This window comes from Sturnira hondurensis, unplaced genomic scaffold, assembly GCF_014824575.4.
Source record: "Sturnira hondurensis isolate 20B ecotype Veracruz unplaced genomic scaffold, ASM1482457v3 Scaffold0003693, whole genome shotgun sequence".
In the NCBI taxonomy this organism is placed as follows: Eukaryota; Metazoa; Chordata; class Mammalia; order Chiroptera; family Phyllostomidae; genus Sturnira; species Sturnira hondurensis.
Window position 1 is genome coordinate 8,216,324 of NW_028076324.1, and position 27,978 is coordinate 8,244,301.

General features: G+C 53.8%; 1 protein-coding gene across 1 annotated transcript; it reads left to right on the forward strand.

Moving 5' to 3' along the window:
• Nucleotides 1–3,491: 3,491 nt before the first annotated feature.
• On the forward strand, nt 3,492–27,916 carry TMPRSS9 (transmembrane serine protease 9). Its single transcript, XM_037042768.1, has 17 exons — nt 3,492–3,633; nt 6,542–6,668; nt 8,670–8,816; nt 9,547–9,584; nt 11,547–11,660; nt 11,891–12,062; nt 12,880–13,154; nt 15,788–15,924; nt 16,711–17,029; nt 17,638–17,809; nt 18,482–18,753; nt 19,320–19,456; nt 20,036–20,438; nt 25,684–25,855; nt 26,532–26,797; nt 26,910–27,046; nt 27,592–27,916. The coding sequence occupies exons 1-17, from the start codon at nt 3,492–3,494 to the stop codon at nt 27,751–27,753; spliced, it is 3,192 nt and encodes a 1,063-aa protein (XP_036898663.1). The 3' UTR covers nt 27,754–27,916.
• Nucleotides 27,917–27,978: the final 62 nt, after the last annotated feature.

Consider the following 27,978-nt stretch of genomic DNA (forward strand, 5'->3'; position numbering starts at 1 on the left):
AGGGGCCCCCTGTGTGGGTGGGATCACACAGTGTCTGTCCCTCTGTGTCTGGCTTCCCTCACTGAGCATCATGTCCTCGAAGCTCACCCACATTGTGGTGAGGATCATGCATCGCTCCTTTTCATGGCTGAGTAATATTCCAGTGTCTGGATGGACCACGCTGCTTTTGGGTCACTCATCGATGGACACTCGGGTCACCTCCACCTTTTGGCTGTTGTGACTCACACTGCTGTGAACACAGGTGTGCAGGTCCTTGAGTCCCTGCTTTGAATTCCTTTGGGTATCTTCCTAGAAGTGGAATCACTGAGTCCTGTGGTGGCGCTACTTAATATTCTGGGGAATCAACAAACTGTTTTGCAGTCAGCTGCCATTTCTCATTACCACACAGCGCACAAGAGTTAGGTTTCTCCACAACTTGTTGTTGTCTGTTTTTTTATAGTAACTATCCTAATGAGTGTGAAATCTCTCTTTTTTACTTGTTTCTTTTGTGAGGAGTGTAGGGATGACCACAAGGTCAGAGGTCAGAGTCTCCATGCTAGTTTCCATTGTAGGCAGATTTCTAAGGCAGTTCCTAAGACCTCTGCCTACGGGGGCACACGGCGATCCCTTTCCCGTGAGTGTGAGGAAACACTGAGTATGATGCCATGGACCTTCTCTTGATTCGGTCATGTTAGATGGGGCAGGTGACAGAGTGTAGTTCCCACGGTTCCTTTACATTCTATAAGACTCCACCCCCCGCTGACTGGAGTCGGTTTCTCCTGGTGGCCTTGACGAAGCCTCTGTCGTGTTGTCCGGGGGGGGGGGGGGGCTGTGAACAGGAGGTGCCCAGGCTCTGAAAGCAGCTCCTGGCCAACAGCCGGAAAGAAAATGGGGATGTCAGTCTTCAGATTGCCAGAAAACACATTTTGCCACCAATAAGGAGCCCAGGAGGGCGTCTTTCTGCAGTTGACCCCCGGGACGAGGATGCCGCTGAGGTGACACACTGAGTGCCGCCTCGTGAGACCCTGGGCAGGGGCCTGGCCACAACATGCCAGGATCCTGGCCCATGGAAACCTCGGTTGTGACCACTGCCCTGCTTTGAGCTGCTCCGTCTACGGCAGTTCACTACAAAGCCAGAGCTGACTGACACCCTCTCTCAACACGGGCCCTTCCTCCCTCCCTCCTGCCTTGGGGCCTATCTGCCTGCTTAGTTCTTACCGTATGACCGTCTGTTCCTGCCACCAGACACCACGAATTCTCGCTCATCCTTCAGAATGCATGTAAGTCGTTCCTCCCTCAGAATCCTCCCCAGAGCCCCTGTCTAGACCAGCGCTCAGGGTCCCATGGATGCATCTCTCTGATCAAGCCTTTGTTGTCGCCGTGATTTTAATTGACTTACGTCTCTGCCAGAAAGGTTTAAGCTCTGCGAGCTCAGAGAATCCCATCTGCCTCATTCAGGGCCGGGTACCTGGCACAGGGCAACCAGGTCATAAATCTCGGACAGCAGGAGAGCCAAATGAATGGAGCTTCTATGTCCGATGCTAAATAGCAGTAGGGCCCCTTCCGTGCCCTAATGACGATGATGACAAGACAATTTAGAGAACACAGGAATCCTCAGAGAACCCACGGGGTGGCGGTAGCAGGGGCGGCTGGGGCTGAATGAACTTAGTGTGTGTGTGTGGGGTGGGGGCATGTCAATGAGCTCACACATTAAATCTGACGTTCCAGCCCTAAACGCAGAAGGGAATCTTGGTGTCTTTGTCCCTAAAACATTTCATCAAGCGATTCAGAGAGATTCTTGGCTCCTCAGAAGGCAATTCAGCGCAAGTGTGAGAATAAAGGGGCAAGTGTTATGCAGCCTCGCTCCCCGCCAGCCCCGCGCCCCACTGCCCCCACACGTCTCCCCTTTCTCATCAACTCCGGATGGTGGCCGTGAGGCTCACAGCAGCCGTCCCCAGCAGAGACACTTTCCCTTGGTAGGACGGAACATTCTGGCTGGGCCCCGGGGTGAGGTTCCACACTTCACCATAAACATACTCAAATTTACACTCAGGTAAATTTGAATTTCAAAGAAACAACAAATACTTTCTCTAGCATAAGTATGTCCCAAATACTGCACAAGACACACTTACACTAAATTACATACCAGAGACTGTATTGCTCTGATAGACTGGAGAAAGAGAGAGACTTTAAGGAACTGGTTCCCACGATGGTGGGACTGGCAAGTCTGAAATCTGCGGGGCAGACGGGAGACCCAGGAAAGGTCACACTGCGGCTTTAGTCCAAAGGGAGTCTGCGGGCAAAACTCCTTCCTTCTCAGGGGGCCTTCAACTGGTCAGCCGTGGCCCACCCACGTTACAGAGGCCTTCTGCATTACTCAGCATCTACCACTTGCAGTGTTAATCTCATTGTGAAATTGCCATCAGGGCAGCATCTAGCATAACGCTGAACCGAACAATGGGGCACCACAGTCTAGCGAACTGGACACTCAGAATCAACCACCCCAGGGACATCCCGATGCTGTAGAGGTGTGTGTCGCTCATCTGAAATTCAAGTTTAATGGGGTGTCTTGTAGTTTATCTGACACCCAGTCCTGCCATGCATCCCCAGGGGCATCCAAAGTGGCTCCATGACCTTTAGGGAGGCCCCCAGTGCAGTGGCATTTCCATGAAGCCCCGTCCAGGAAAGCAGGATGGGATTGTCTCCCCAACTTTCCTCTCTGTGGTTTTCTGGTGGGAAAAAAATGTGGCAGAGTCCAGGGGTGAATCTTCTCCACCCACACCATGCAGGCAGCTTCACGGGAGCCAAGGTGAAGGGCAGGCAATGAGAGCCACCTCCAGAGAGAGTGTGCAGATGAGTCAGCCCCTCTGCGGAGAGAGGCTCCTCTGTGGGCTGAGGACGTGGGGGTTTGGAGGAAAGGTCCGCTCAGGTCTCGGGAACCTGAGAGAGCTGTCTAGGGTGGGTTCAGTGGGTCACACAGTCAAGGCTCTGTCTCAGGGCCCTTCAAGTTGCAAGTGGCAGAAACCCACCGCCTCGTGTGAACATGGAAAATGTGTTGGCTCTTTGTGAAAAGCCTCGGAGGCAACAGTGCCAGGGCTCCGCCTGTCACTGCCTGTCAGCTCTGCTTTCTGGGAACTGAGACCCTGGAGCCCCCAGAAGGGTCACGGCCCTCCACTTTGAGACTTCTGACCTCCAGCTGTGCAAGACAATGAATCTGCATTCTGTTCTGTCTCTGGTTTGTCACAGTGGGTTACAGCAGCCCAGGAATCTCGCACGTACTCTTTCTAGCAGTGGGTCCCCCCGACCTGGGCAGGGCCCGCATGCACTGCGCAGCTGGTGTGTTGGACCCATTTTTTAGGACCCGTTTAAGCAGCGTCTGCAGGTGCCGAGGGCACTGTTGACAGCCGTCCCCTCTGCACGTGCTGGCACAGGGGACGAGAAATGCCCCAGCACTAATATTTGCCTGCCCCTTTTTTGCTGGCATCCAGGTGCTGTCTGGGGGTCTGGGAGGCATGGAGCCCACTGTTGGTGAATTACAGCTCGTCCCTGGAGCAACAAAAGAAGTCCCTGCCACGGACGCTGTGTGCTGCCGAGCGGCACTCGCTGCTGCGGTGGCCACCAGCATCGTCACCCTCGCCCTGGCAGTCCTCATGGGTAAGCGGCTGAGGGCTTGCACGGGTCCCTCCACCGGGTGACCTGCACAGTGATGCTCACACCTGGCTCAGTGGTATCCACGTGACGATCCCTAAGACAGAGGGCTGAGTGTGCAAACGTGGAATTGAAGGCTGACCCTTTGGGTCACCCAAGGGATAAGACTAGCCAGCCAGGTGCCCAGGCACATGCGCTGGGGTGAGCGGGCATGCGTGTGGGCAAGGTCATGTCTGCGTGTTTTGGTTTCCCACAGCTGGGTTCTCCTAGGAAGTTCTCACAGCTGGGGAGGAATGAAGACAAATAGGGTCAGGGAAATGAACTTTTTAAAGGTCTTGAGAAATCTGAGAAGTATTAAAAACTGAACAGTCATCCGTATTCCCACCACTCAGTGGCCCCCATTTCGTATTTGCTTCCGGTAGACACTCATGGGACTCGAGGTGAGACGTTGGGCCGCGGCTATAAAATAAGTGAGGAAGTGCTTCTTGTGCTTCGGGGGGTGACCCACAGCCCCCTTCCAGCTGTGCCGCATTGCCGCGCTGCCCTACACGCCTGCTGTCTGCGACAGGAGCCCTGCGCCCTGGGCCCTGTGCCCTGGTGGCTGTTTAGAGTCAAAGCCATTAACATTGAATAACCTTTAAAATTAAGCTCCTCAGTCCCCACCAGCCACATTGCATGGGTGGGTGGCTCATGGCTACTGTAGTGGGCAGTGAAGACCTAGAACATTCGGTCGTCTCAGGAAGTTCTGTGGCTCTGGAACGGACTTCTTCTTTTTAATTTTTTTCTTCTTTGTGCTATTATATTTGTCCCAATTTTCCTCCCTTTGCTCCTCCACCCCAGGCCCCCTCTTCCCACAGTCAGTACCCGCCCGGTTGTCCATGTCCAGAGGTCACGCCTGTATGTTCTTTGTCTAACTCCTTCACCTGCTGCCCACCAGTCCCTGCCTGCCCCTCCCCCTCACAGCTGTGGGTCTGTGGAATTGCTTCCTCTGAGGTGATAGATAAGGTTCTTACCGTGTGAGAGTCACATTGCTTTCTTGAGATGAGGATAATAAATTGTAGTTTGCAGGAAAATGCTCAAAGATGTCATGCAGCAAAATAATAAGTGGGCAATCCTATTGGGTCCCCCTAATTTAAAATATATATATATATATTTGTGGAACATCAGAAACATTTTAAAGCCAGGCCCAGCTCACTAATGCCCCTAGTGGCTCCTGGCATCAAGTGCAGGAAAATGGGGCTTGTGAGTCTGTGTGCCTATGTATGTCTGTGCAGGTGTGGGTGAGTGTGCTTGTAGGGGGGGTAGCCTTGCACCAGGGAGAGGTGGGAGCAAGGCTTTGCACCATTATTCTAGAAGTGCAGAGACATTTTGTGAACAAGAGATAAACACAGTCCCCAGCAGGACCCCTGAAACCAAGGAAGGCTTTCCGAAGCACTCGACATTTAAATAATTTAAAAAACATGTTAAAGTTAAAAATGAAAATGTATCTCTTTCCCCATTAAGATAGCTCACCACCTCAGGCCGAGGCCTTAGTTAGCCTTGGGGGAGCTGGGGGAGGGGCCGGGGCCTCCGCTGCTTCCCCAGCTTCCCGGCAGCCCTTGACATCTGCAGCAGAAACAGAAAGCCTCAGGAAGACACAGAGCATGAGTGAGTCTGTCTGCACAACAGGGAGCTCTTTTTTAAATTTCTTTTTTAAGATTTTATTTATTTATCTTTAGAAGGGAAGGAGAAAGGGAGAGAAACATCAATGTGTGGTTGCCTCTCATACATCCCCCTCTGGGAACTGGCCTGCAACCCAGGCATGTGCCCTGACTGGGAATCAAACCGCCATCCTTTGGTTCACAGGCCTGCGCTCAATCCACTGAGCTACACCAGCCAGGGCTTAATTTTTAATTTCTTGAATGAGAAGACAAACCTAAAAACAACATTTTTACAATTGGTCTAGAATGTTTATTGTATCTTTTGAATGAACAAATATCTAAATATCTGTCTAAATGAATATTCACTCAGAGTAAACAGGATTGGGGCCTGGCTTTCATGATTTATGTGGCTGCTACAGTCATTTAAAATTTTTTGCAATTATAAATATTTTTTGCTAGTGTGTCCTTTTGACAATTCCAACATATTTCCAACAGTTAGAAACATGTGTTTTTCATGGTTTATTTGGTTGCTATTCTTCGTTTAGAAAATTTTAAAGGACTTTATTTATTTTTAGAAAGAGGAGGAGGGAGGGAAAGAGGAAGAGAAATGTGTGGTTGCCTCTGGAATGCCCCCTACTGGGGACCTGGCCCACAACACAGGCATGTGCCTTCACTGAAATGGAACCGGTGACCTTTTGGGTTGCCTGCTGGCACTCAATCCACAGAGCCACACCAGCCCGGGGTAAAATTTTCATAGCTATCATTCCTTGCTAGTGTGGACTTCTGACAGCTGGAGACCCATGTTTTTTCAGAGGGTTGTGTCCTGGAGTGGCGGTCTGAGGTTCCTGGTGGCCATGGTTGTGGTCACACCCTTGCAGTATTTGGTGTCCCCTTCCTAGGGAGCAGGTGGAACTGTTGTTTCAAAGTACAGGGAAAGAATACTGAGGTTGTTTCAGCCAATTTTGGCTGAAGTTGGCTTCAGGCCCTGGCCAGGCGTGTCCCAGGCAAGGATGACTGGGAGTTAGTCCTACCCTCAAGCAAAACCTGGGGACCTCTAGGGCTTTGTGCTGGATCTGGGGGCCTTCAGGTGGGTGGTAAGTGAGAGGTGAAAATGAGGCAGTGTTGATAATCATTCAGGATAACCGCAGGGGAGTCAGCCCAACCACCTGTCTGGTCTGTCAGGTGACCCAGCCCCTAGGTGGCGGGGGGCCTTTGAGGCTCCTTAGCTGAGCCTGGCAGTGGTCTCTCTCACGGAGCCCTGCTCTCGCCCGCAGCCTCCCTCTCTACACAGGGCATCGATGTGGAACACACCGCCGTGCTGCAAGGGGTCCGGTATGCCCAGAGCCTGCAGCAGGGGGCCTCAGACTACTGCCGCGTGCTGACCCCCGTCCTGGAAATGCTGGTGAGGGGCGCCGGAGAGCATGGGGGCAAGGGGGGCAGCCAGGGCTTCCACCAAGAGGAGCTCTCATACTGAGCTAGGAGCAGGGAGAGGCCCAGGCAGGCTCGGGGGAAGGAGGGGGGACATATGGAGCAATGGGACAAGGCCGGGGTGGCCGGGGTTGTCCACTGGAGGATGCAGGGGAGGGCGATGTCTGGTGGGAGCTGACTCCTGCAGGGCTTGTGGGCCACATTTAAAGGCTGTGCAGTGTCTTCCAGCGGAGAAATGAGACCCCTCATACACGGCTGGCAGGAATGTGAGATGGGGTGGTCACTGTGGAAGTCTAGCTCTTAATCAGAAAGTTAAATGTGGAGTCATCTATGACCCAGCAATTCTGCCCCTCAGTATCCACCAGGAGCAGTAGAGACCCACGTCCGTGCAGAAACCTGCACACACATGTTCACAGCAGCAGGATTCACAATGGCCAAAAAGCAGGAGCACCCTGATGTCCATCGGCCAATGAATGGACACGGAACTGTGGTCCCTACACCCACGGGAACACCACTCGGCCCCGGGAGGGAGGGGTGCTGGCACTTGCTGCAGCGTGGATGGACCTTGAATGATGATGCTCAGTGAATTAAGTATCTGTTTTAAAATTTAAGGATGAATTAAAATGAACTTAGATGTAAAAAATTAGTTCCTCAGTGGCACCAACCACATTTCAAATGCTCGGCAGCCATGTGTGGATGGTGGCTGCCATACAGGGCAGAGCAGGTGTAGAACACTCTGGACATTCGTAGCATGTGCTATGGGACTGCACAGGCATAGGCACAGGCCATGAGAACATGAGCTGGTGAGTCCATCACGCCAAGATATGCCCTGTCCTCACTGTTGCCACGGAGACCCAAGTTAAGGGGATCCCCCTCCTTGGTTCTTGTCTTGCTTGCAAGAAATGATTTCAGGCCAGAGATAGCACGTATGGTGGAAATGAAATAGCGCATTTATTTATAAAACACACTTGAGCATGAAGCTGCAAGTGGGCACCCAGCCAGTCTGAGGGCCCTGACTACTGGGATTTTAGGGGTTTTATGCTCACTGCCAGCTCCTACTTTCCCCCTCCTCCTCCCTTCTCCAGATCTTGGGGTTACTATGCAGCTTCAAAGGCTCCCTTTCCCGGAGAGTGGAAACGATACATAATTTCAAGGGCTCCCCTCTTCTTGCGCTATTATAGTTTATCTTGTGACATTGGAATGCCTGGCAACCTTGTCTGGTCAGGATCAGGACTGCTGAGTTAGTAAGTGAGACATGTCTCCCTCCCCCTCTCTGCCTTGATTTGCTGTCTGTCCTGCCTACACCCATCAGCGGTCACTCCCCATTCGCCACCCTGCTTCCAGCCTCTGGCAACCACCAACCCGCTTTCTCTGGCTGTGCCTGTTCTGGACATATCACGTACATAGAACCACACACTGTGTGTGTGTGGCCTTCTGTGTCTCGCATCTGTCACTGAGCATGTGTCCAAGGTTCATCCACATTGTAGTGTCAGTGCCTCACTCCTTTTCATGGCTGAGTGATGTTCCGCTGTGTGGATGAACCCAATTTTATCCATCTGGCAATGGAGCAGTATTTTCATATGAGTGCATTGGAAACACCCTTCCCTGTCATTACTGGGCTCTGTGAAGTCACTGTGTGCATTGGGTCTAAGAGGAGGAGTTTTTCCATCCCCCTCCTCCGGCTCTCCCACACAGGGCAGGCGTCCTCAGGGATGGGTGCCTGGGCTGTGGTCTCAACTTGGCCACTCTTGTTCCCATTGCAGTTTGTAAGCAGCTTTAGGAAGACAGAGTTGGAGGCCAGTTGCACAGGCTGCACGGTGCTAGGTTACAGGTGAGTTGGGGCCTCCCTGGGGCGGAAGGAGACTTGGTGGACACCCGAGATGCTGGAGGGGTCCAGGGAGAGGAGCCCCCCCCCTCCACGAGCCTCTGTCCTCCCTGCAGGGACGGGAACTCCAGTGTCCTCGTGCATTTCCGGCTGCATTTCATGCTGCTGGCCCTGCAGTCGCTGGACCTGCGCCTGGAGCAGGAGCTCTTGCAGCGGGGGCTCCAAGCAAGGCTGCAGGGCCATGGCATCCCCCTGGCCGCCCATGGCACCATTGTGTCCGCCGAGCTCATAGGCAAGTAAGCAGTGGAGACCCGCAGGAGGGGAGTTTTAAACCTGAGTTTTTGAATAATCGCCCCTCCCACGATAAGAAAACACATGCACACTGCTTCACCGCAATGGTATGGACCAGGTGTCCGCAACCTGTAAATGGTCAGAGTGTAACTATTTTCGTATTTGTAGCCCACTGTGTTTCTGTGAGACCATTTGACTCCGCTATTTCAGCACAAAAGCAGCCCAAGACAATGTCTAAACAAAGGGCCACAGCTGTGTATCGATAAAACTTTATTTACAAAAACAAGTGGTGGCCAAATTTGGCTCATGGCTGCAGTTTGTTGATCCATGGTATAGAAGTAAGATAAATTCTGAATTCTAAAATCTGAGGGTATATCAGACTGTTGTCAGAATAAAGATTGATCACCTGGACCTTGCCCTACGGGACATTTATTATTCCTTCTCACCCACCCTGACACAGTGGAGCCTCGACATTAGCACTGTCAAATAGAACATTCCATGGTGGCGGAAATGTTTCATGGCTGCTCGCTCCACTGTGGTGGCCACTAGCGCCGTGTGACTATTGAAACACTCATCATGTGGCCAGTGAGACTGCCGTTTGGCTTCATCTTCATTGATTGAAGTTAGACTTCAAGTGGCTCCCACGGTGGCCAGTGCCACTCTCTGCTTTGCTTTCAAAGAATGTCACCACTCACCACCGGAGCTTATACCTCTTCTCCATTTCGCTGCAGGAAGCCAGACGGGGCTGCTGACAGAAAGAGACTTGAAATCAGGTATGTCGTTCTCCCTTCCGTGAGCTCCTTGCCCTCTGCTGGGTTTCCTCTGAGCACGGTCGCCACGTTCTGTGCACCAGCCTCCTCTGGGGGGCAGCTCCACAGTCACGTGCACACCACCTTTGCAGATGAAGCACTTCGTTTTAAAAATAGTCGCGGGGATGCAAAGTACTACAGGGGGGTCACAGTCAGTGATGTTGCAATAACTGTGTGTGGTGTCAGGCAGGTACTACACTTGCTGTAGAATCACTTTGTGAGATGTCTGTGTGTCCAGTCACCATGATGCACTCCTGAAGCTAATGCAATGTTGTATGTCAACTGTAACTGAAAAGCAAATCTTAAAACATTTTAAGACCTGGCTGGTGTAGCTCAGTGGATTGAGCACGGGCCTGTGAACCAGATGATCATGGTTCGATTCCCAGTCAAGACACATGCTTGGGTTGCAGACCAGTTCCCTGCAGGGGATGCACGAGAAGCAACCATACATTGATGTTTCTTTCCTCTCTCCTTCCCTTCCCCTCTAAAAAGATAAATAAATAAATAAATAAATAAATAAATAAAACAACCTTTTAAATATAGAGGAAACTCTTTGAGTTATATGTGGCCAAGCATGATTAAGAGAAAACATTGGGTTTTCTCATGGGTTTTTGTTTGTTTTTTTTTTAAAGATTCTATTTATCTTTAGAGGGGAAGGAGAGAGGGAGAGAAACATCAATGTATGTCCCCTGCGGGGAACTGGCCTGCAACCCAGGCCTGTGCCTTGACTAGGAATTGAACCTTGATCCTTTGGTTCATAGGCCAGCGCTCAATCCACTGAGCTACACCAGCCAGGGCTAGGGTTTTTTGTCTGTTTGTTTGTTTGTTTTGAAAAGGGGTAGAAAGCTGTTGTTAAAAGAAAAAAACAAACAGTCTGGAGAAAAAAAGGGAAAATAAATAAATGCCACCTGGAATCTCCTCACTTTAATATCCTAGTGACCACCTTCCCAAACAACTCAAGACACACAGACAGATACATCCGTTCAACTTCCCATCAGTGGTCCTGTGCGAGGGGATGACTCTGCCACCAGGGGCCACTGGGTGATGTCTGGAGACAGACATCACTGGGTGATGTAGTTGTCAAAACTCAGGGAGCTCCAGCATTGAGTGGGTGTGGCCTGGGATGCTGGCGAGCCCCCCACAGGGCCCCTGACAGGGCCCACAGAGAGTGACCCACCCTGATGTGAACTATACACTTAAAATGGTTCAAACAGCAAATTCTATGTTGTGTATTTAACTACAATTAAAATATTTTAATTTTACCTATTTCTTACTTTTTTCTTTCTGAATTTTATTTATTGATTGGAAAGAGAAAGAACGTGCTTTGATTTGTTGTTCCAGTTATTGATGCATTTGTTTCTCGCTTCTTGTATGTGCCCTGACCGGGAATCAAACCCACAACCTTGGCTTATTGGGATGATGCTCTAACCAACTGAGCTCCTTGGCCAGAGCTATTCCTTACTTTTTTGAAACACAGGTCCTAGTGCCCCGGCTGGTGTGGCTCAGTGGATTGAATGCCAGCTGAAAGATCACTGGTTCGATTCCCAGTCAGGGCACATGCCTGGGTGGCAAGCCAGGTCACCAGTAGGGGGCGCACAAAAGGCAACTACACCTTGATGATTCTCTTTCTCCTTCCCTTCTCCTGTCTCTAAAAATAAATACATAATTTTTTTAAAAAAGATACAAAGTAAAATAAACGTGGGCCCTGGAAATGTGGAGCTACAGGTGGGGCCCGCATGTACTCCCTGCCCAGCCCAGTCATGGTGCTGACAGTCCGTGCTGTCCCCATGCTGATTTTGAGAGCCACTCAGAGATGAGCAAGTGGGCAGAATGCGTCGGCGCTGGAGGCTCTGAGTGGGAAGCTGAATCTCGCTGCCACCGGAAAGTCAGACTGAGGTGGGGACCTCGGCTCTTCTCTGCCCTCAGGTCACTGTCCGGGGAGCACCTTCTCCTGTGATAACAGCCAGTGCGTGACCAAGGTGAACCCGGAGTGTGACGACAAAGTGGACTGCTCCGATGGATCTGATGAGGCCCACTGTGGTCAGTCACCCATCTGGCCTGGTTTCAGGCCATGTCCCCTTTCAGGGCCAACTGCTGGCCATGCTCTCTGGGCTATTTTGCACAGCCCAGCGTGGGACCCTAAGCGCATCCCTAAACGTGGGGACCGTGGGGATGAGGGACTCAGAGGCAGACGTACCAGGAGCACGGCCGGTGCTCAGGGCACGACCCCCTGCCTCCTTGGGAGTCCTGGTTGGTGATCTGTCTTGCAGACTGTGGTTTGCAGCCGGGCTGGAGGACAGCTGGCAGGATTGTGGGCGGCATGGAAGCATCCCCTGGGGAGTTCCCTTGGCAAGTCAGCCTCCGAGAAAACAACGAGCACTTCTGTGGGGCCGCCGTCATAGGGGCCAGGTGGCTGGTGTCCGCTGCCCACTGCTTCAACGAGTGAGCCCACGCCCTGGAGGCCCGGAGCCCACCCCGTGCCTGTGCCCCGCCTCCTCTCCACGCGGAGTCGCCACTCCTCACGTCCTGAGAGCCCCTTGGGACTTGTTCTTTCGCTCTTTCTCTCTTTTCTCTTTTGGTTGAATCTGAATGCATTCTTTTTTAACAATTATTTTAAAATTGTGGTAAAATATACATAACATAAATTCACCACTTTAACCATCACAATTAGGTGGCATTCAGCACATTCATGCTGTTGTGCCACCATCCCCACTGTTCTCCAAAACTTCCTCATCGTTCAAAACCGAAACTCTGTCCCTATTTAACACTAGTCCCCTTTCCCTTCCATCGGCCCCTGGCTCCCACCAGCTACTTCCTGTCCCTGTGGATCTGACTCCTCCAGGAACCTCCCATTAGTGGGATCACACAGTGTTTGCCCTTCTGGGTCTGGCTTGTTTCACTGAGCAGAACGTCCTCAAGGCCGTGCAAGGCATCCGATGCCCTTCCTTTTCAAGGCTGAGTAATGTTGCCCTGCAGGTATTCGTGTAGCCTGTTTTGTGCCTCTTATTATTTCTCACCCTAACCAGCTCTATTGTATCCTGTCTTTGTTTAAAATGTTGCTACTTCCCACCCCAGGGATTTTTTTTTTTTTGCATTCATTATGATTTCTGACAATGTTGCTTGAAAATATCAGTCTTGATGACTAAGTTTGGGGGCACCCCTTAACATTTGCCCTCCGAGATGGCCTCGCTCTCCTGACCCCGCTCCCCAGCCCTGTCTTTGGGGGGCCTGTCTGAGCTGCCATTCGTTTGCCCTGCAGGTTCCAAGACCCCACCGAGTGGGTGGCCTACGCAGGTACAACCCAGCTCAGTGGCTTGGAGGCCAGCACGGTGCGGGCCCGCGTGGCCCAAATCCTCACGCACCCTTCCTACAACCCTGACACAGCTGACTTCGACGTGGCGGTGCTCCGGCTGGGCAGCCCCCTGCCCTTCAGCAGGCACGTCCAGCCCGTGTGCCTGCCGGCTGCCACCCACATCTTCCCGCCCCGGAAGAAGTGTCTGATCTCGGGCTGGGGCTACCTCAAGGAGGATTTCTGTAAGCACCCCTCTTCGCCGGCCGCCAGGAGGGAATTTAGCAGCACAGTCCTCCTTAGTCGCCCACTTGCTGCCATTCATTTGGAATCCCAATGGATACAAATGGACAGGCACAGAGTGCTGAGAAATTTGAGATGAGGACAAGAATCTTTTCATTTAAGTGGGACAAGGTGAAGCCCTGCCTTCTTGTTTCAGCTCAACTGTAAATTGGGGCCCTTTTCATGGTATATTCACTGCCAGGTTTTCTGTTTTTTTAGGTGGGATTTTTTTTTTTTTTTTTTGCATTTTTGTGCTTTTTGTGGCTGAGTCTGCTGTCCCCAGCTCAGAGCGCAGCAGGGATCCCTATGGGTGCAGAGAGCAGGGAGGCTGGCGTGTGCCTCAGGTAGAAAACACGTGTGGGGGAAGCCTTGTTCGGCCGTGAGTCACAGCACTGCCGGCCTTGAGTTCAGTGTGGGGAATCGACAGTGTTCTCAGCCGCAGACATGGCCGTGGGTACTTCCGAGAAAGGGAAGGGGAGTGACGGGTACAGAGGGAGGCCCTCCTGTCAGTGCAGATCACTTGGCTAGGGACACCGATTCTAAAGACCGTGTTTAATAATCAGTCCAGCAGCTAGTCAGTCCTGTACTCATGATACCCGCTTTCTTGTTGTCTTTGCAAATAGTTCTTTGAAACACAAGGTTGCGCTAGGCCCAGTCCAAAGGTTATTTTGCCCTATTTTTTAATGTATAAATAAAACTATTTATAAAAACAAGCAGTGGAAATTCAATTAAAAATAAATTAATTAATTAAAAACAAAGCAGTGGGCCGTACCTGGCCTGCGGGCTGCAGCTTGCTGACCCCGCCCTAAGTCCCAGTAGAGGTTAGGGAACAAGGACATTTCAGGCGGCCCCCTCGCCCTGGGTTCACATTCCAGGGTCTGAGGTACGAGACGGGCCAGGCAGCTCCTCTGGGATGGCAGCTCCGACTCCATTTTAAAGCTGCTCCATTTTTTTTGTGACAAATGTGTATTAAATAAGGTGTCTTGAAACAAAAGCACACATAACGCGAGGTTGCGTATCAATCACTTGAGGAAGACACTGTGCCAGAGTCTCACAGGGGCCGCCCCTGCGTTGCCCCGGGAATGGTAGTTCCGTGTCCAGTGTTCACGCGCCTTTCAGGAGCAGAACTGCTCTGACCATGAGATTCAGCTGTGACTGGGTGGACAAGTGCTGGGGGGTGTCCAACAGGATGCTGCAAGGAGACGCATGGGGTGGGAGGGACAGCTTTGCAGCTTTGGGAAAGGGCCCAGGAAGGTGATGCCCCAGCTAAGACCTGGCTGACTGGTGAGGCAAACCCAGACAGGCAAAGAGTCAGGGCACAGGAGCAAGTCCCATCATGGAGGAAAGCCCTCTGGGATGGCGCTGGCCCAGAACGTTCTGGAACTACGGTGTCCGATACGGTAGCCACTAGCCTCAGACCAGCTCACTGGGAGATCGCGTCCACCACGGCATCCAGACCCTGGGCTGCGGGCCCTCGTGCAGGAAGCCCTAGGGCTTCCTGAGTTCAGGGTTTGACCACCTTGGCAGGGCCTACGGGTCTGTGTTCTGGAGTTTTCCTGGGTCTGGGCCTGCCTGAGAAAAAAGGAAATCTAACCTCCTGGAAGATTAGGATTTTTGTGATAAGGGACGACAATGCCTCGAGAACCGATGCAGGAGAGAAAGTAGTTGATGACTAAATTCCATCAATAAAGGTCTGGGCCCCTCCAGCTCACCAGCCACACTGTCCCAGGGACTGGGCAGGAAGCAAAACAGAGAAACCCCTGCCCACATGGAGCCCACAGTCCAGACCAGCACATCCAGCAGGACTCTCCTCGGGGCCCTCTCAGTCTGCGCCACCCACTGTGGGGGTGGCCAGCCCATGATGCTGGGCCAGTGCAACTGAGAAACTGAGTTTTACATTTTATTTCAGCTGAATGCATTTAAGTAGCCATATGTGGTCACTGGCTATGTACTGGACACAGCAATTCTAGGGTCAATAAATACTAAATAGATAAGTGATAGGTGGTAATGAATGCAATGGGGAAAATAACCGGGATGCGGATGGGAGGAGAGCTGCAATCTCAAATAGGGAAGTCAGGAGAGGCCTCTTTAAGAAAGGAGGTGAAGGAGGAAGGCAGGCAGATTCCAGGGGGACAATCATGCTAGGCAGCTGGAATGGGATGTGCAAAGGCCCTGGGGTAGGTGGTCCATTCTTGGGCACTTAGACTGAGCCAGGGGAACATGCCCTGGAGGGTTTGAGGGAGAAAAGGGTACAGTCTGATTTAATGTTTACCCAAAATGGCACTGGCTGCCGGGTTAAGAAGAGATCCCAGCAGGGCAGAACCAGAGTAACAGCAGAGCAGGTAAGGGGAGGGGATACGCGAAGCCCGGTCTTGGGCTGTTAACCTGATACCTCTTAGTTGTCTGGGTGGAGAGTGTTATTAGACATTTGCAGACTGTTTATTCTTTGCTAGTTTCTGAGGCTGGTGCTGCAGGATCACTGCTTGCAGCTGGGGAAACTGAGGCACAGAAAAACAACGTTCTTTAGCACTCTGGCTCAGGGTGACCGCTGGGGCCCTGGAATGCTCACCCCACTTGCCTGTCCCATTCTGGGCAGTGATCAAGCCAGAGGTGCTGCAGAAAGCCACCGTGGAGCTGCTGGACCAGGCCCTGTGCACCAGCCTGTACGGCAGCTCGCTCACCGACCGGATGCTGTGTGCCGGCTACCTGGACGGCAAGGTGGATTCTTGCCAGGTGAGCCCCGGTCTCCTCGGGGGCCTCAGACAACACCCCACCCAGGGGGGCCGGCTGGGAAAGGCCCTCAGGTTTCTGCCCCGGGGTCCCCCTTCCCAGAAGGGGGAGTCCTTACTGTTTCCGGTCCCCCACCAGGATGTCCCCTGCTTGATTCCTAGCACAGCTCCAGATTTCCTTCTTCGTAGTTTCTATTTTTGCGCTCATTGCTAAAGCCTGGTGGGTGGGGAGAGACTGCTGCGTGTGCTCAGACTGCCAAGTCAACACTGGAGCCCAGAGGGATGGGAAATAATAAGAGAGCACTCGCTTGTGCTTGGGAATGTCAGACTCCAAGTGGGCTGGGTGCGAGGAGAGGGCGAAGAACCAAAAGACAGGCACAGTGAGGGCACAGCGGGCACTGCAGGAGAGTGGCACAGCAGCCAGAGAGCCGTCTGGGGGCTCCAGCAGTGCAGCCACACTGTCACCCTAAGCCTGGGGTGACACTGTCGAAATGTAGTGAGATTAGAAGGGGAGGGGTGTTGCTGATTGGGGTTCAGGTTTTAACTGCTCGTGTCAGAACTGGAAAAGATCTCAAAGGTCCTGTAGTCCAACTGTGCTATTTTATTTTTACAAAAGAGGAAACTGAGGTTCTGAGATGTGAATTATCGGCCCACATTTTCTCCATGTGCAGGTACACGGCCCCCCTGCCCCCTGCCCCCCCCAGCACGTTCTCTGACCCTGCAGCTCTGGGACTTGGCTGGGCTGATGCAGGAGCCCTGACACCTCCTGAGGGTGGCCTTTGTCTCCTAGGGCGACTCGGGAGGTCCCCTGGTCTGTGAGGAGCCCTCCGGCAGGTTTTTCCTGGCCGGCATCGTGAGCTGGGGCATCGGCTGTGCTGAAGCCCGGCGTCCGGGGGTCTATGCTCGTGTGACCAGACTTCGAGACTGGATCCTGGAGGCCGTTGCTATGGCAAGCAAGCCTCTGGTTCCCACAGTGGCCCCTGCCCCCACCACCCCCAGCACCGCCTGGCTCACCAGCCCCAAGAGCTGGACGGTTGACACCCCCATCAAACCCACCGTGACCCCCAGCTCTGTGCCTCTTGATGCAGTGACCACCTCTAAGCCACAAGGTATTTCCTGGGGACACAGGAAACTGGGTGTCTGACCCCCGACAGGGTCAGATGGATCAGTGTTGGCTTCCAGAGGCACATTCTGCAGCCTTCACTGTGTGGTTTCCAAGGACCCAGGTCCAGTCACAGCCCAGGCCCCCTTGGCGGTGCCACAAACTTGCAGCACTCGGAGCCCATCAGAACTCCGCTTCACATAAACGTCCCTACACCCCCTCCCTGCTCCAACATTCTGTAATAGCAGGACTCTCCCTTTGTTTAGGGAGCCCCCCACACCATGGTTTTGGGGTGCTGGCGCCCTGCTTGCAACAAGCCCCTAAAACGGGACCATGGGGGCTTCAGGTCTATGTCTGACGGGACTTAGGCTGATGGGGCCAGGGCTCCCTGCACTTTGGCCCATCTCCCCAGCGGAGCCGCACACTTGCTGTGAGACCTTAGGATGCTAGGTAGACTGTCCTACCTGTAAGCCTCAGTTTCTCCATCTGTATAATGGGAATGATTTGCCCCAGCCCAGCCAGAACCAGGAGGCTGTGTCCTGATGTCCCAAGGTCCCTGTGGGCCAGGTACCTGAGAGCCAAGGCTCCCGGACTCTCTCCTTTGTCCCCTCACAGAGTGCGGTGCCAGGCCAGCAATGGAGAAGCCCACCCGGATTGTGGGCGGCTTTGGAGCCGCCGCTGGGGAGGTGCCCTGGCAGGTCAGCCTGAAGGAAGGTTCCAGGCACTTCTGTGGCGCAACCGTGGTGGGAGACCGCTGGCTGCTGTCAGCGGCCCACTGCTTCAACCAGTAAGACCAGCCTCAGCCCAGGAGGAATGCTCGGCACCCGCCCCTCCCCCGCCCCCCCACCCCCGCCGTCACTGGGTCCCCTCTCCCCAGCCCCATCAAATCCCTGTGTGTTCAGAAACCAGTTGTGACCAAAGCGTGGCCATCTGTGCACTGGGGTGGCCACAGCAGAGGAAGTCCCCGCAATCCCCACCCCACCCCACCCCACCCCACCCGGAATCGCTATCCCAGTGTCTGGATGTCTGATTGCTAATGAGGGGGCGGAGCATAGAGAGGTGGGGGCGGGGCCCTGGGGGAGCCTCTCAGAGGCTGAGCCTGGGCTGCAGCTTCCGGGAGGGTACTCTGTCAAGCCGGTCTTGGGGGATGGGGCTAACTGGGGAGGGGACGAGGGCTCCCTCCCCGTTGCTGCACAGCTGGGCGGCATTGACCTTTGAGAGTCATAAAGCTGTAGGGGCCTCTCTTGCTGCTAGGCCAGCTGCCTCTTGTTACAGAGGAGGAAATGAGTCCCAGAGGAGCTCCCTGCCTTGCCCCCAGTCCCTCAGCCCGGCACTGCCCTGGGGGAGCAGCCACGTGGCCCCCTCCACCCTCCTGGTGCCCCTCCCCAGAGTCTGGGCCCTGCAGCCCTGCCTGCTTTCTGGGGGGCAGCCAGGTGTCTGAGCGGCCCCTTGTCGGCAGCACGAAGGTGGAGCTGGTGCAGGCCCACCTGGGCACCGTGTCTCTCATGGGCATCGGAGGGAGCCCGGTGAAGGTGGGGCTCAAGAGGACGGTGCTGCACCCGCAGTACAACCCCAGCATCCTAGACTTCGACGTGGCCCTCCTGGAGCTGTCCTGGCCCCTGGTCTTCAACAAGTACATCCAGCCCGTTTGCCTGCCCCTGGCCATCCAGAAGTTCCCCGCCGGCCGGAAGTGCATGATCTCCGGATGGGGGAACACGCAGGAGGGAAACGGTGAGTTCGCGGTGGTGTCTCTGCTCCCGCTGCCTGCAGTGCCCGGGCCTCCGCACTCCTCCAGGGGCGGCTGACTCCCGCTGCGGCGGATTTTGATAAATGAAATTTTACTGGTGTACGGCAGTGCCCATTTGCTTACCGATGCCTGTGGAGGCTTTCCTGCCACCAAAACAGGGAGGGCTGAGTGGTCCCAACGGAGACTGACCTGTAAACAGAAAATAGTTACTCTTTGGCCCTTCCTAGAAAAAGTTTCAGACCCTTGTGCTATACCCGTTAGAGCTCCCGAGAGCTAACGCTCCCTTCGGAAACTCGCATGGTCTCCCTGCAGGTCACCCAAGGTGTTAGGGAATCCGCTGGGGACAGTGGCAAGATCCTAGGGCTTTGAGTTGGGATCCTGGGTTCCACCTCCTTTGTGCTGTGACTGAGTTTCCCCGAAACACTGTGAGACTCAGTTTCTTCTTCTGCAGCATGGGGATGGTACCTCTAAGAGTTAAACCAGACATGGATTGAATGGTGCTCACTCTGTGTCACGTTGGGGGGGGGGGGCTTCCTCATTTTCCTGGCAGCAACGAAGCCAGACACTCTACAGCGAGCGTCCGTGGGCATCATAGACCAGAAGGCATGCAGTGCCCTCTACAACTTCTCACTCACAGACAGGATGCTGTGTGCTGGCTTCCTGGAGGGCAAGGTGGACTCCTGCCAGGTACCATTCAGAGGGGGCTGGGCGGGCTTCAGATGAGGCGGCCACACCCTTCCACCCGGCAGTGCTACTTGTATGGACTCAAGGGTGGGAGGAAAAGGATTTTCAGTGCAGGGAAAATCAGGAGAACTAAGTGTCTTTAAATGTGTAACTTAGAGAAATTATAGTATGCACAAGCAGAAGATGAGGTAGCAGTTTGAGAGCAGGTGGTGGATACATACAAAATGTATACATACTTAAATATATCTTTACATACATATTTAAAATCATACTTTATATATATATATATACATACACACACACACATTTAAAAGATGTACAATGTATAGTAACTGAAAAAAAGCTAATCAGATCAGTACACATCTGACGGCAAACGTCCAGCAGGAGCCCCTCCTGGAGAGGTGGGCCATGAGCGTGGGTGCGGGGCTGCACCAGTCCCCGCCCCGCCCCGTGTCCCCATGCCGCACCCCCCCTCCGCTCTCCTGATGGGCCTCCCCCACTGTGGGGATGTGGGAGGTCCTGGCAGTGTCCTCCGTAGCAAGGTGCCCAAAGGCCACAGCCAGCCATGTTTCTTCTCTTTAGGGTGACTCTGGGGGCCCCCTGGCCTGCGAGGAGACTCCTGGCGTGTTCTATCTGGCGGGGATTGTCAGCTGGGGGATTGGTTGCGCTCAGGCCAGGAAACCCGGCGTGTACACTCGGATCACCAGTCTGAAGGGCTGGATCCTGGACGTCATGTCCTCCCACACCCTCTCCACACCTGCCCCTTCCACCACCAGGACGCCTGCCACCACCGTTCATGTCCCCAGGACAGTGGCTGGCCTCACGGTCCTGGAGGCCACGGCCAGCAAACCCACCCTCTGGACTACTACTGGCAAGGCAACCAGCCCACCTGCCAACAGGACCGGCACTGCCATGAGCACCACTGCCAGGGGACAGACACTGCTCCCAAACACCTCGGGGACCACCAAAGACTCCCAGCTGCCAGGTACTGGGAGGGATGGGGTGACATACATGGGTGACAGGGGTCCTATATCAGGTCCATCAGGGCTGCTGTCACATCGCCCCACAGGCTGAGGGGCTTAAGCTACAGACATTTACCTTCTCCCAGTCCCAAGCCTCTCTCCTTGGCCTGGAGACAGCCGTCTCCTCCCGGTGTCTTCACGTGGTCATCCTTCTGAGTGTCTGCAGAAGGACCCCAGTCATATTGGATTAGGACCCACACCAATGACTTCATCTTACCATAATTATTTCTTTGAAAGCCCTATCTCCAAATGCAGTCGTATTCTGACGGCCTGGAGTGTGGGGCTTTAACTGTGGATTTTGCTGGGACACAAGTCAGCCTGTCATCCTGGCAGGGCATGGGTGCAGATTGGGCAGACCTGCGCCCTCTAGTGGCAAATGCTTTGACCTGCACCTCCTGTCTGCTGCTATTTTATTATTTTTAAATATATTTTATTGATTATACTATTACAGTTGTCCCATTTTCCCCCTTCACTCCCCTCCACCCTGCACACCCCTGCCACCCACATTCCCCCCCTTTAGTTCATGTCCATGTGTCATAAGTTATTTGGCTTCTACATTTCCTATACTATTCTTACCCTTCCCCTATTTTCTACCTACCGTCTATGCTACTTATTCTCTGTACCTTCTTCCCCCTTCTCCTCCTCCCACTCCCCCATTGCTAACCCTCCATGTGATCTCCATTTCTGTAGTTCTGTTCCTGTTCTAGTTGTTTGCTTAGTTTGTTTTTGTTTTAGGTGTAGTTGTTAATAATTGTGAGTTTGCTGTCATTTTATTATACATGTTTTTTATCTTCTTTTTCTTAGATAAGTCCTTTTAACATTTCATAAAATAAGGGCTTGGTGATGATGAACTCCTTTAACTTGACCTTATCTGAGAAGCACTTTATCTGTCCTTCCATTCTAAATGATAGCTTTGCTGGATAGAGCAATCTTGGCTGTAGGTCTTTGGATTTCATGACTTGGAATACTTCTTTCCAGCCCCTTCTTGCCTGTAAGGTCTCTTTTGAGAAATCCGCTGACAGTCTGATGGGTACTCCTTTGTAGGTGATTGTCCCCTTATCCCTTGCTGCTTCTAGGATTCTCTCCTTCATTTTAGTCTTGGCTAATGTAATTATGATGTGCCTTGGTGTGTTCCTTCTTGGGTCCAACTTCTTTGGGACTCTCTGAGCTTCCTGGATTTCCTGGAAGTCTATTTCATTTGCCAGACTGGGGAAGTTCTCCTTTATTATTTGTTCAAATACGTTTTCCACTCGTGGCTGTTTCTTTCCCCCTCTGGTACCCCTATAATTCGGATGTTGGAACATTTAAAGATGTCTTGGAGGTTCCTAAGCCTCTCCTCATTTTTTTGAATTCTTGTTTCTTCATTCTTTTCTGGTTGGATGTTTCGTTCTTCCTTCTGGTCCACTCCCTTGATTTGAGTCCCAGTTTCCTTTCCATCACTGTTGGTTTCCTGTGCATTTCCCTTCATTTCAATTAGTTTAGCCTTCATATGTTCCTCTAATTTGTGACTATAATCAACCAGTTCTGTGAGCATCCTGATCACCAGTGCTTTGAATCGTGCATCTGATAGGTTGGCCGCCTCCTTGTTGCTTAGTTGTATTTTTTCTAAAGCTTTTTAAAATTTTCTTCTTTTTATTTTTAGAGAGATGGGAAAGGAAGAGAGGGAGAGAAACATCAATGTATGGTTGCCTCTCGTGAGTCCCCTGCTGGGAACTGGCCTGCAACCCAGGCATGTGCCCTGACTGGGAATCGAACCACGACCCTTTGGTTCACAGCCTGTTCGCAATCCACTGAGCTACACCAGCCAGGGCTTCCTGGAGCTCTGGTCTGTTCTTTCGCTTGGGCTTTTTTTTTTTTCTGTCTTGATGCGCCCCTTACAGGTAGTGAGGGGCGGAGCCTTAAGTGTTCACCAGTGCTGGGCAACTCAGTCGCTGGGTTGTGGCTCTGTATGAGGGGGCGGGGTCAGAGAGGGAGCAATGGCGCTTGCTCCGAGCTCTCTCAGATTTTAGTCCCCTCTGCTGCTTCCCACAATCAAATTGGGCCCTTTTGATGCTGATTCCCATGTGGGTGGGCTTGTGTACGTTCTAGGACGCCGTTCGTCTCTCCAATGAACTCTCCCGAGGCTGGGAGCCTCTCCTGGCACCTCAACCCCCACAGGTGTTTTCAATCCGTAATTTGAGGCTTTATTTCCCCACCTGGAACCCTGGGTTGCAAGGTCTGTCTCTCTCCCTAGTTTCACCTGGTTTATCTGTGTGCAAATATGGAACCACCCAGCCCACCAGCTGCCTTGCGCACCCTGCCCCTCCACAATCCGCCGCCTTGCTGGGTCCGCCCACTGTCACCTTGCTCGCCCAGCCACCACTTTTTTTTTCTGCTGCGACTCCTCTCCACCCGACTCCACCCCTCCTATCGGTCTGTTTCTTCTTTAATTCCTTGGTTGTCAGGACTTCCATACAGTTCATTTTTTTGTCAGTACTGGTTATTTTGTTTATAAATTTCTGGTGTCCCTATTTTGGTTGTGTGAGGAGGTACAGTGTGTCTACCTATGCCTCCATCTTGGCCGGAAGTCCTGTCTGCTCCTATTTTACAACGGAAACTTCAGGGAGTACCAAGGTGCATCGCTTGGGAAGAGGGGGTGGTTGGAGAGATGGGGGGAGGGGGTCCCCATGAAAGCTGCTCTCCATCCACTTTGTGCTCGTAAAGCCCTCCTCCTCTGCTCCAGGCCTCACCTCGTGCTAAGCTCAGGTGCTTCAGGGAACCAGAAGGTTAACAGACAGACTTTTAAAAAAGATTCTGTTTATTCTGAGAGAGAGAGGAATGGAGGGAGAAAGAGAGGGAGAGAAATATCAATGTGTGGTTGCCTCTTGTGAACCCCATACTGGAAACCTGGCCTGCAACCCAGGCATATGCCCTGACTGGGAATTGAACCAGTGGCCCTTTGGTTCACAGGTTGGTGCTCAATCCACTGAGCCACATCAGCCAGGGCAATAAACTCTTAATAGAATGGCACATAGTAAGAAATGAAAGGAAGGCAAAGCAGGAGGACAAAGCTGGGGCCTGGGGTTGGCTGGTCCCCCAGGCTCCTGTTACAGGCTGAGGGGGTGTCTAACTGGCCGGCAGAGACACTGGGAGACAAAGTACCCCTGACATTTTTCTACATGCATCTAATATGCTGAGTTTACTTTTATTAACTATTAATCAGGACTATATGAAATTGCTGTAATTGTAGGTCAAAAATAAAGCCCCGTCAAATACAGGCAATTTCATATGGCCTGAGCTAAGACTAAGTTAGCAGAGACATCCGACATCCATAGTGTCTGGGGGACCAGACATGACACGGGATGTGCCAGGTGGACCCTGTGTCAGTGAACCTGCCCGTTCCCCAGGTGGACGTGACTTTGATGCTCTCCCATCCAGGTGCTGGAGACCGTGTTTGGGCTGCTTTCATTCAGGTGGGCAGGTGGGAGGCAAGGAGGCCCCCAGAGGGCAGATTCTCGGCACACAGGCTGCTGGTCTGTGCAGGCTGCACCCACCTTCCCTCCTCACGGTGACTCCTCAGAGACTGATCCAGGGAGACTTCACTTCCTCTTTCCTCTGTCATCAGTCCCCCTCCCTGAGCCTCTCCTAGGTCCACACTGTCCTTGAGGTCAGGGGTGGGCAGGGGTGTGTGTGCATAACTTAACCGCATTACAGAGATTTTGGGGGAAACTACCCATAATCCCACTGCCCTAGCATGTCCTTCAGGACGTGTCACGAGGGTTCTTACCTTTTCTCCCTGCACATGTCACCCAGTCCCCCGGATCCATCAGCCTGAGTCATCCAGGCACAGAACTAAACCCACAAAGTCAAGTTTATGGGCTCTTTGCAACAAGGCAGCTCACGTACCAGAGGAACCAGGGGGGGCTTGCCAAACAAAGCAAGTCGGGTTGTCAGGAAGTCAGCATCTGGGGGTGGAGTGGGGTGCAGGTGACCTTGAGATGAGCAGAGTTTTCGTGGGCTCAGACCAAAGCAGATCATGTGCCGAGGGCCTGGACATGGGTGTGGAGGGTGAGGAAGACCTGGGTTCTGCCTCCGTAGGAACCACAGTTAAGACAGAGCTGACATTGAGGTTGGAAGCTCCTTATCTGAACCTCGCACCTCGACTGGAAGTCGAGGCAGTTCCAGTGACTTAGGCCCTCCAGGCCCAAGGGGACCTTTCCTTCACAGCATTTTCGTCAGTCCGGGCTTAGGGCACAAGCTTTCCAGCAGGGCCCCTCCAACCTCGGGGGTTTGTATTGCATAGCACAGGGGTTCTTGGGAGAAACACTTTCTTGTTAACTCCCCAGTCAGCTTTATCTGGGTCTGGCCTCTGGCCTGATGATTTTCACTTTTCCGGTAGCTATGGGCTGCGAATTCTTCACCTGGGGACCCAGAGGCGGAGGAAGGCTCTGAAATGGCAGGCACTGTCCGCTGCAGGGGCAGGTTCTCCAGGAAAGGGGCCACAGGTTGTCAGATTCCCCAGCCCTCCTGGTCCTGGGCAAGGTCTGGATGGGGTCAGAGGCTGAAGGCAGTGGGACTAGCAGGGATGGGGCAGGTGGCCTCTTGCCTCTTCCTCTCTTCTTCTGGTGGTGAGGCCAGGGCAGGTGGGCCTTTCCTAAATCTGGAGGATGGGAGAGGCAGCTGGGTGGTGGGAGAGTGGCTGGGGAAGGGGGCTGACTCAGGGCTGGAAGGTGTCCCGTGGGAGTTGGTGGGTAGGAAGTGCCTCTGGTGGGAGACAGTGGGTCCCTGCAGCATCTGTTGGAACCACCCTTGTGGTTTCCACACTTGTGTTCCCAGGGTGCACTTTGTGCTGGGAGTGGGGGCCGTGTCACAGGTCAGGGACATCTGGGAGGACTAGCTAGCACAAGAGCTAATGGGACATGGCAGGGGTCTCCTGGGCAGTGCCATGGGTGCACAAAGGTCACAGGCCAGCAGGAAGCCTGGCTCCCAGGGGACTGAGAGATGCCTGGGGAGGGGTGGTGGTGGGAGGGGCACTGCCCTGGCCCCATCCAGGGAGGAGGCATGGCCCCAATGCCTACAGGAAACATATGTGAATGCATTTCAAACATTTGGGAAAAGCCCAGAAGAGGCACATTTATAAGACCAAGTGCCAAGTCCAGCATTTCTCTGTGCAGAGCTTACAAGAGACACCTTTAACCCTCTCGATGATCCACACCTAATTCCCTACAGGCTGTGGCCTGGCGCCAGCAGCCACGCTGACCAGAATCGTGGGCGGCAGCGCCGCAGGCCTTGGGGAGTGGCCTTGGCAGGTGAGCCTGTGGCTGCGGCGCAGGGAGCACCGCTGTGGGGCCGTGCTGGTGGCGGAGAGGTGGCTGCTGTCTGCTGCGCACTGCTTCGACGTGTGAGTCCAGCCACCCCGTCCCCTGCCCTTCAGTGGTTCACCAGGACGTTGTGGCCCCAAAACTGGGACCCACTGCCACCCCTACTCTGTGCACCCACACACCACATGGGGCTGTGGGGCCCAGTCCACCGCCCTCCTGGCCTCCCTAATCCCTGGGAACCACAGCCTCTCCCAGCCCAGGGCCAAGCTTGCTGGGGACATGGGGTCTGCATCCCGCAAAGGCTACATACTGGGGAGCTCCCTTGATGGCAGGCTGCTCAGCAGAGTGGACCAGGCCAGGGTTCTGCTGTCCCAGAGATGCCCTTGGGTGTGTGGCATCAGAGGGAATGGGCAGGCGGGGTAGGGAGCCTTCTGGGCACCAGGGCCCTAAAACTGGGCAAAAATTGGGATATTTTGTGACATCACCTCATTGCCCCGGGCACATTTCAGGCACAGGCACTCCCTCCTCACTGTCCTACGAGGAAAGAATTGCTCAGCTCCATTTCCAGAGGAGCCACCCAGGGCCCAGAGAGGTCAAATGCCCAGCCCAAAGTCCCTGGCCGACCCCCTGGGGCACAGGCAAGGACGTGGCCATAGCTCAACGGGGCAGAGTGCAAAGGAGCCCCAGGGGGTGGGATCAAGGGATCTCACCAAGTGCAGGGATTCAGGCCAATGCCTGTCCCCACGGGGCCCGCAGCTACGGGGACCCCAAGCAGTGGGTGGCCTTCCTGGGCACACCATTCCTGAGTGGTGCCGATGGGCAGCTGGAGCGCGTGGCTCGCATCTACAAGCACCCCTTCTACAACCTGTACACGCTCGACTATGACGTGGCGCTGCTGGAGTTGGTGGGGCCGGTGCACCGCAGCCGCCTGGTACGGCCCATCTGCCTGCCTGAGCCTACTCCCCGGACCCCTGACGGGGCCCGCTGCGTCATCACCGGCTGGGGGTCGGTGCGCGAGGGAGGTAGGAGTCTTGTAGGTGAAACCAGACCCCGCACTCGGAGTTAGTGGCCAACGGGGATCAGGAAGTTCTCCAGCCCAGTCCCATGTGGCTCCACCATCGGTCCCACCCGCAGGTTCCATGGCGCGGCAGCTGCAGAAGGCGGCAGTGCGCTTGCTCAGCGAGCAGGCCTGCCGTCGGTACTACCCGGTGCAGATAAGCAGCCGCATGCTGTGTGCTGGCTTCCCGCAGGGTGGCGTGGACAGCTGTTCGGTGAGCGCAATTTAAAACTGAAATGAAGGCTATGCCAGGTACCAGGTCCTGTCCGTCTGGGGAGGAGGTCAAGATTTTCTTCGCTCTAAAGCCCAATCATGGCCCCTTCCGTGGTGCAAATTTAAGCTGATCAAGCAGGGAACCTTTTCCGCTTCAGAGGTTTCAGTGGACCACTTATCAGGGATCCATTGCCAGCCAGTGCTCCCCCCACCCCATCCTCACCATGGCACTACAGGGGAGGGACGGAAACAGGCTGTGGCGTGAGGCCCCATTCTGCTAGGGAACCTCAGTGGCAGGTGTCCACAAACGTCTATCAGCCGGACGAGGGGCTTGTCCTAGCACTGAGCCTGCTTCCGAGATAAAAATGGTGAAGCTCATAGGGGCAGCCATCAACTTTGGGGGGGTCACACAGAGAACCCAGGTGATACTCCTGTGGTTGCCGGTCACCAGCATGTACAGATCAGGTCAGTCCCTCCTTGGCCTCAGGGCTACTACTGGGGAGACCCTGGCCTGTTCTGAGCACCTTTCCTCTCTCCTCCCCTTAGGGTGACGCTGGGGGACCCCTGGCCTGCAGGGAGCCCTCTGGCCGGTGGGTGCTAACTGGGGTCACCAGCTGGGGCTACGGCTGTGGGCGGCCCCACTTCCCAGGTGTCTATACCCGGGTGACTGCCGTGAGAGGCTGGATCACACAGAACATCCAGGAGTGACACCCCATGGCTGCCCAGGCCTGGAAGGAGAGTTGTGAAGGCAGTAGGAACCAAGCAGCCACCAGGCAGCCACCAGCTCAAGAAGGGGAGTCCAGTCTGGGTGGTGAGCGGCGGTGCTACGGGTAGCAGAGTACAGTTTTTACTGTATATTTTCTTCCAATAAAAAGCCCCTTGTCCCTAGCCTACTGGCTCAGCACCTCCACATTACAGCAAAACAGCTTGCCT

What these genes read in the sequence shown, in the direction of transcription:
- TMPRSS9 (XM_037042768.1), top strand. Translation starts at nt 3,492, where the DNA reads ATGGAGCCCACTGTTGGTGAATTACAGCTCGTCCCTGGAGCAACAAAA. An exon ending in ACCCCCGTCCTGGAAATGCT is followed by an intron (nt 6,669 to 8,669) that starts GGTGAGGGGCGC and finishes CGTGCATTTCCG; the next exon opens with GCTGCATTTCATGCTGCTGG. An exon ending in GGGGTCGGTGCGCGAGGGAG is followed by an intron (nt 26,798 to 26,909) that starts GTAGGAGTCTTG and finishes TCCCACCCGCAG; the next exon opens with GTTCCATGGCGCGGCAGCTG.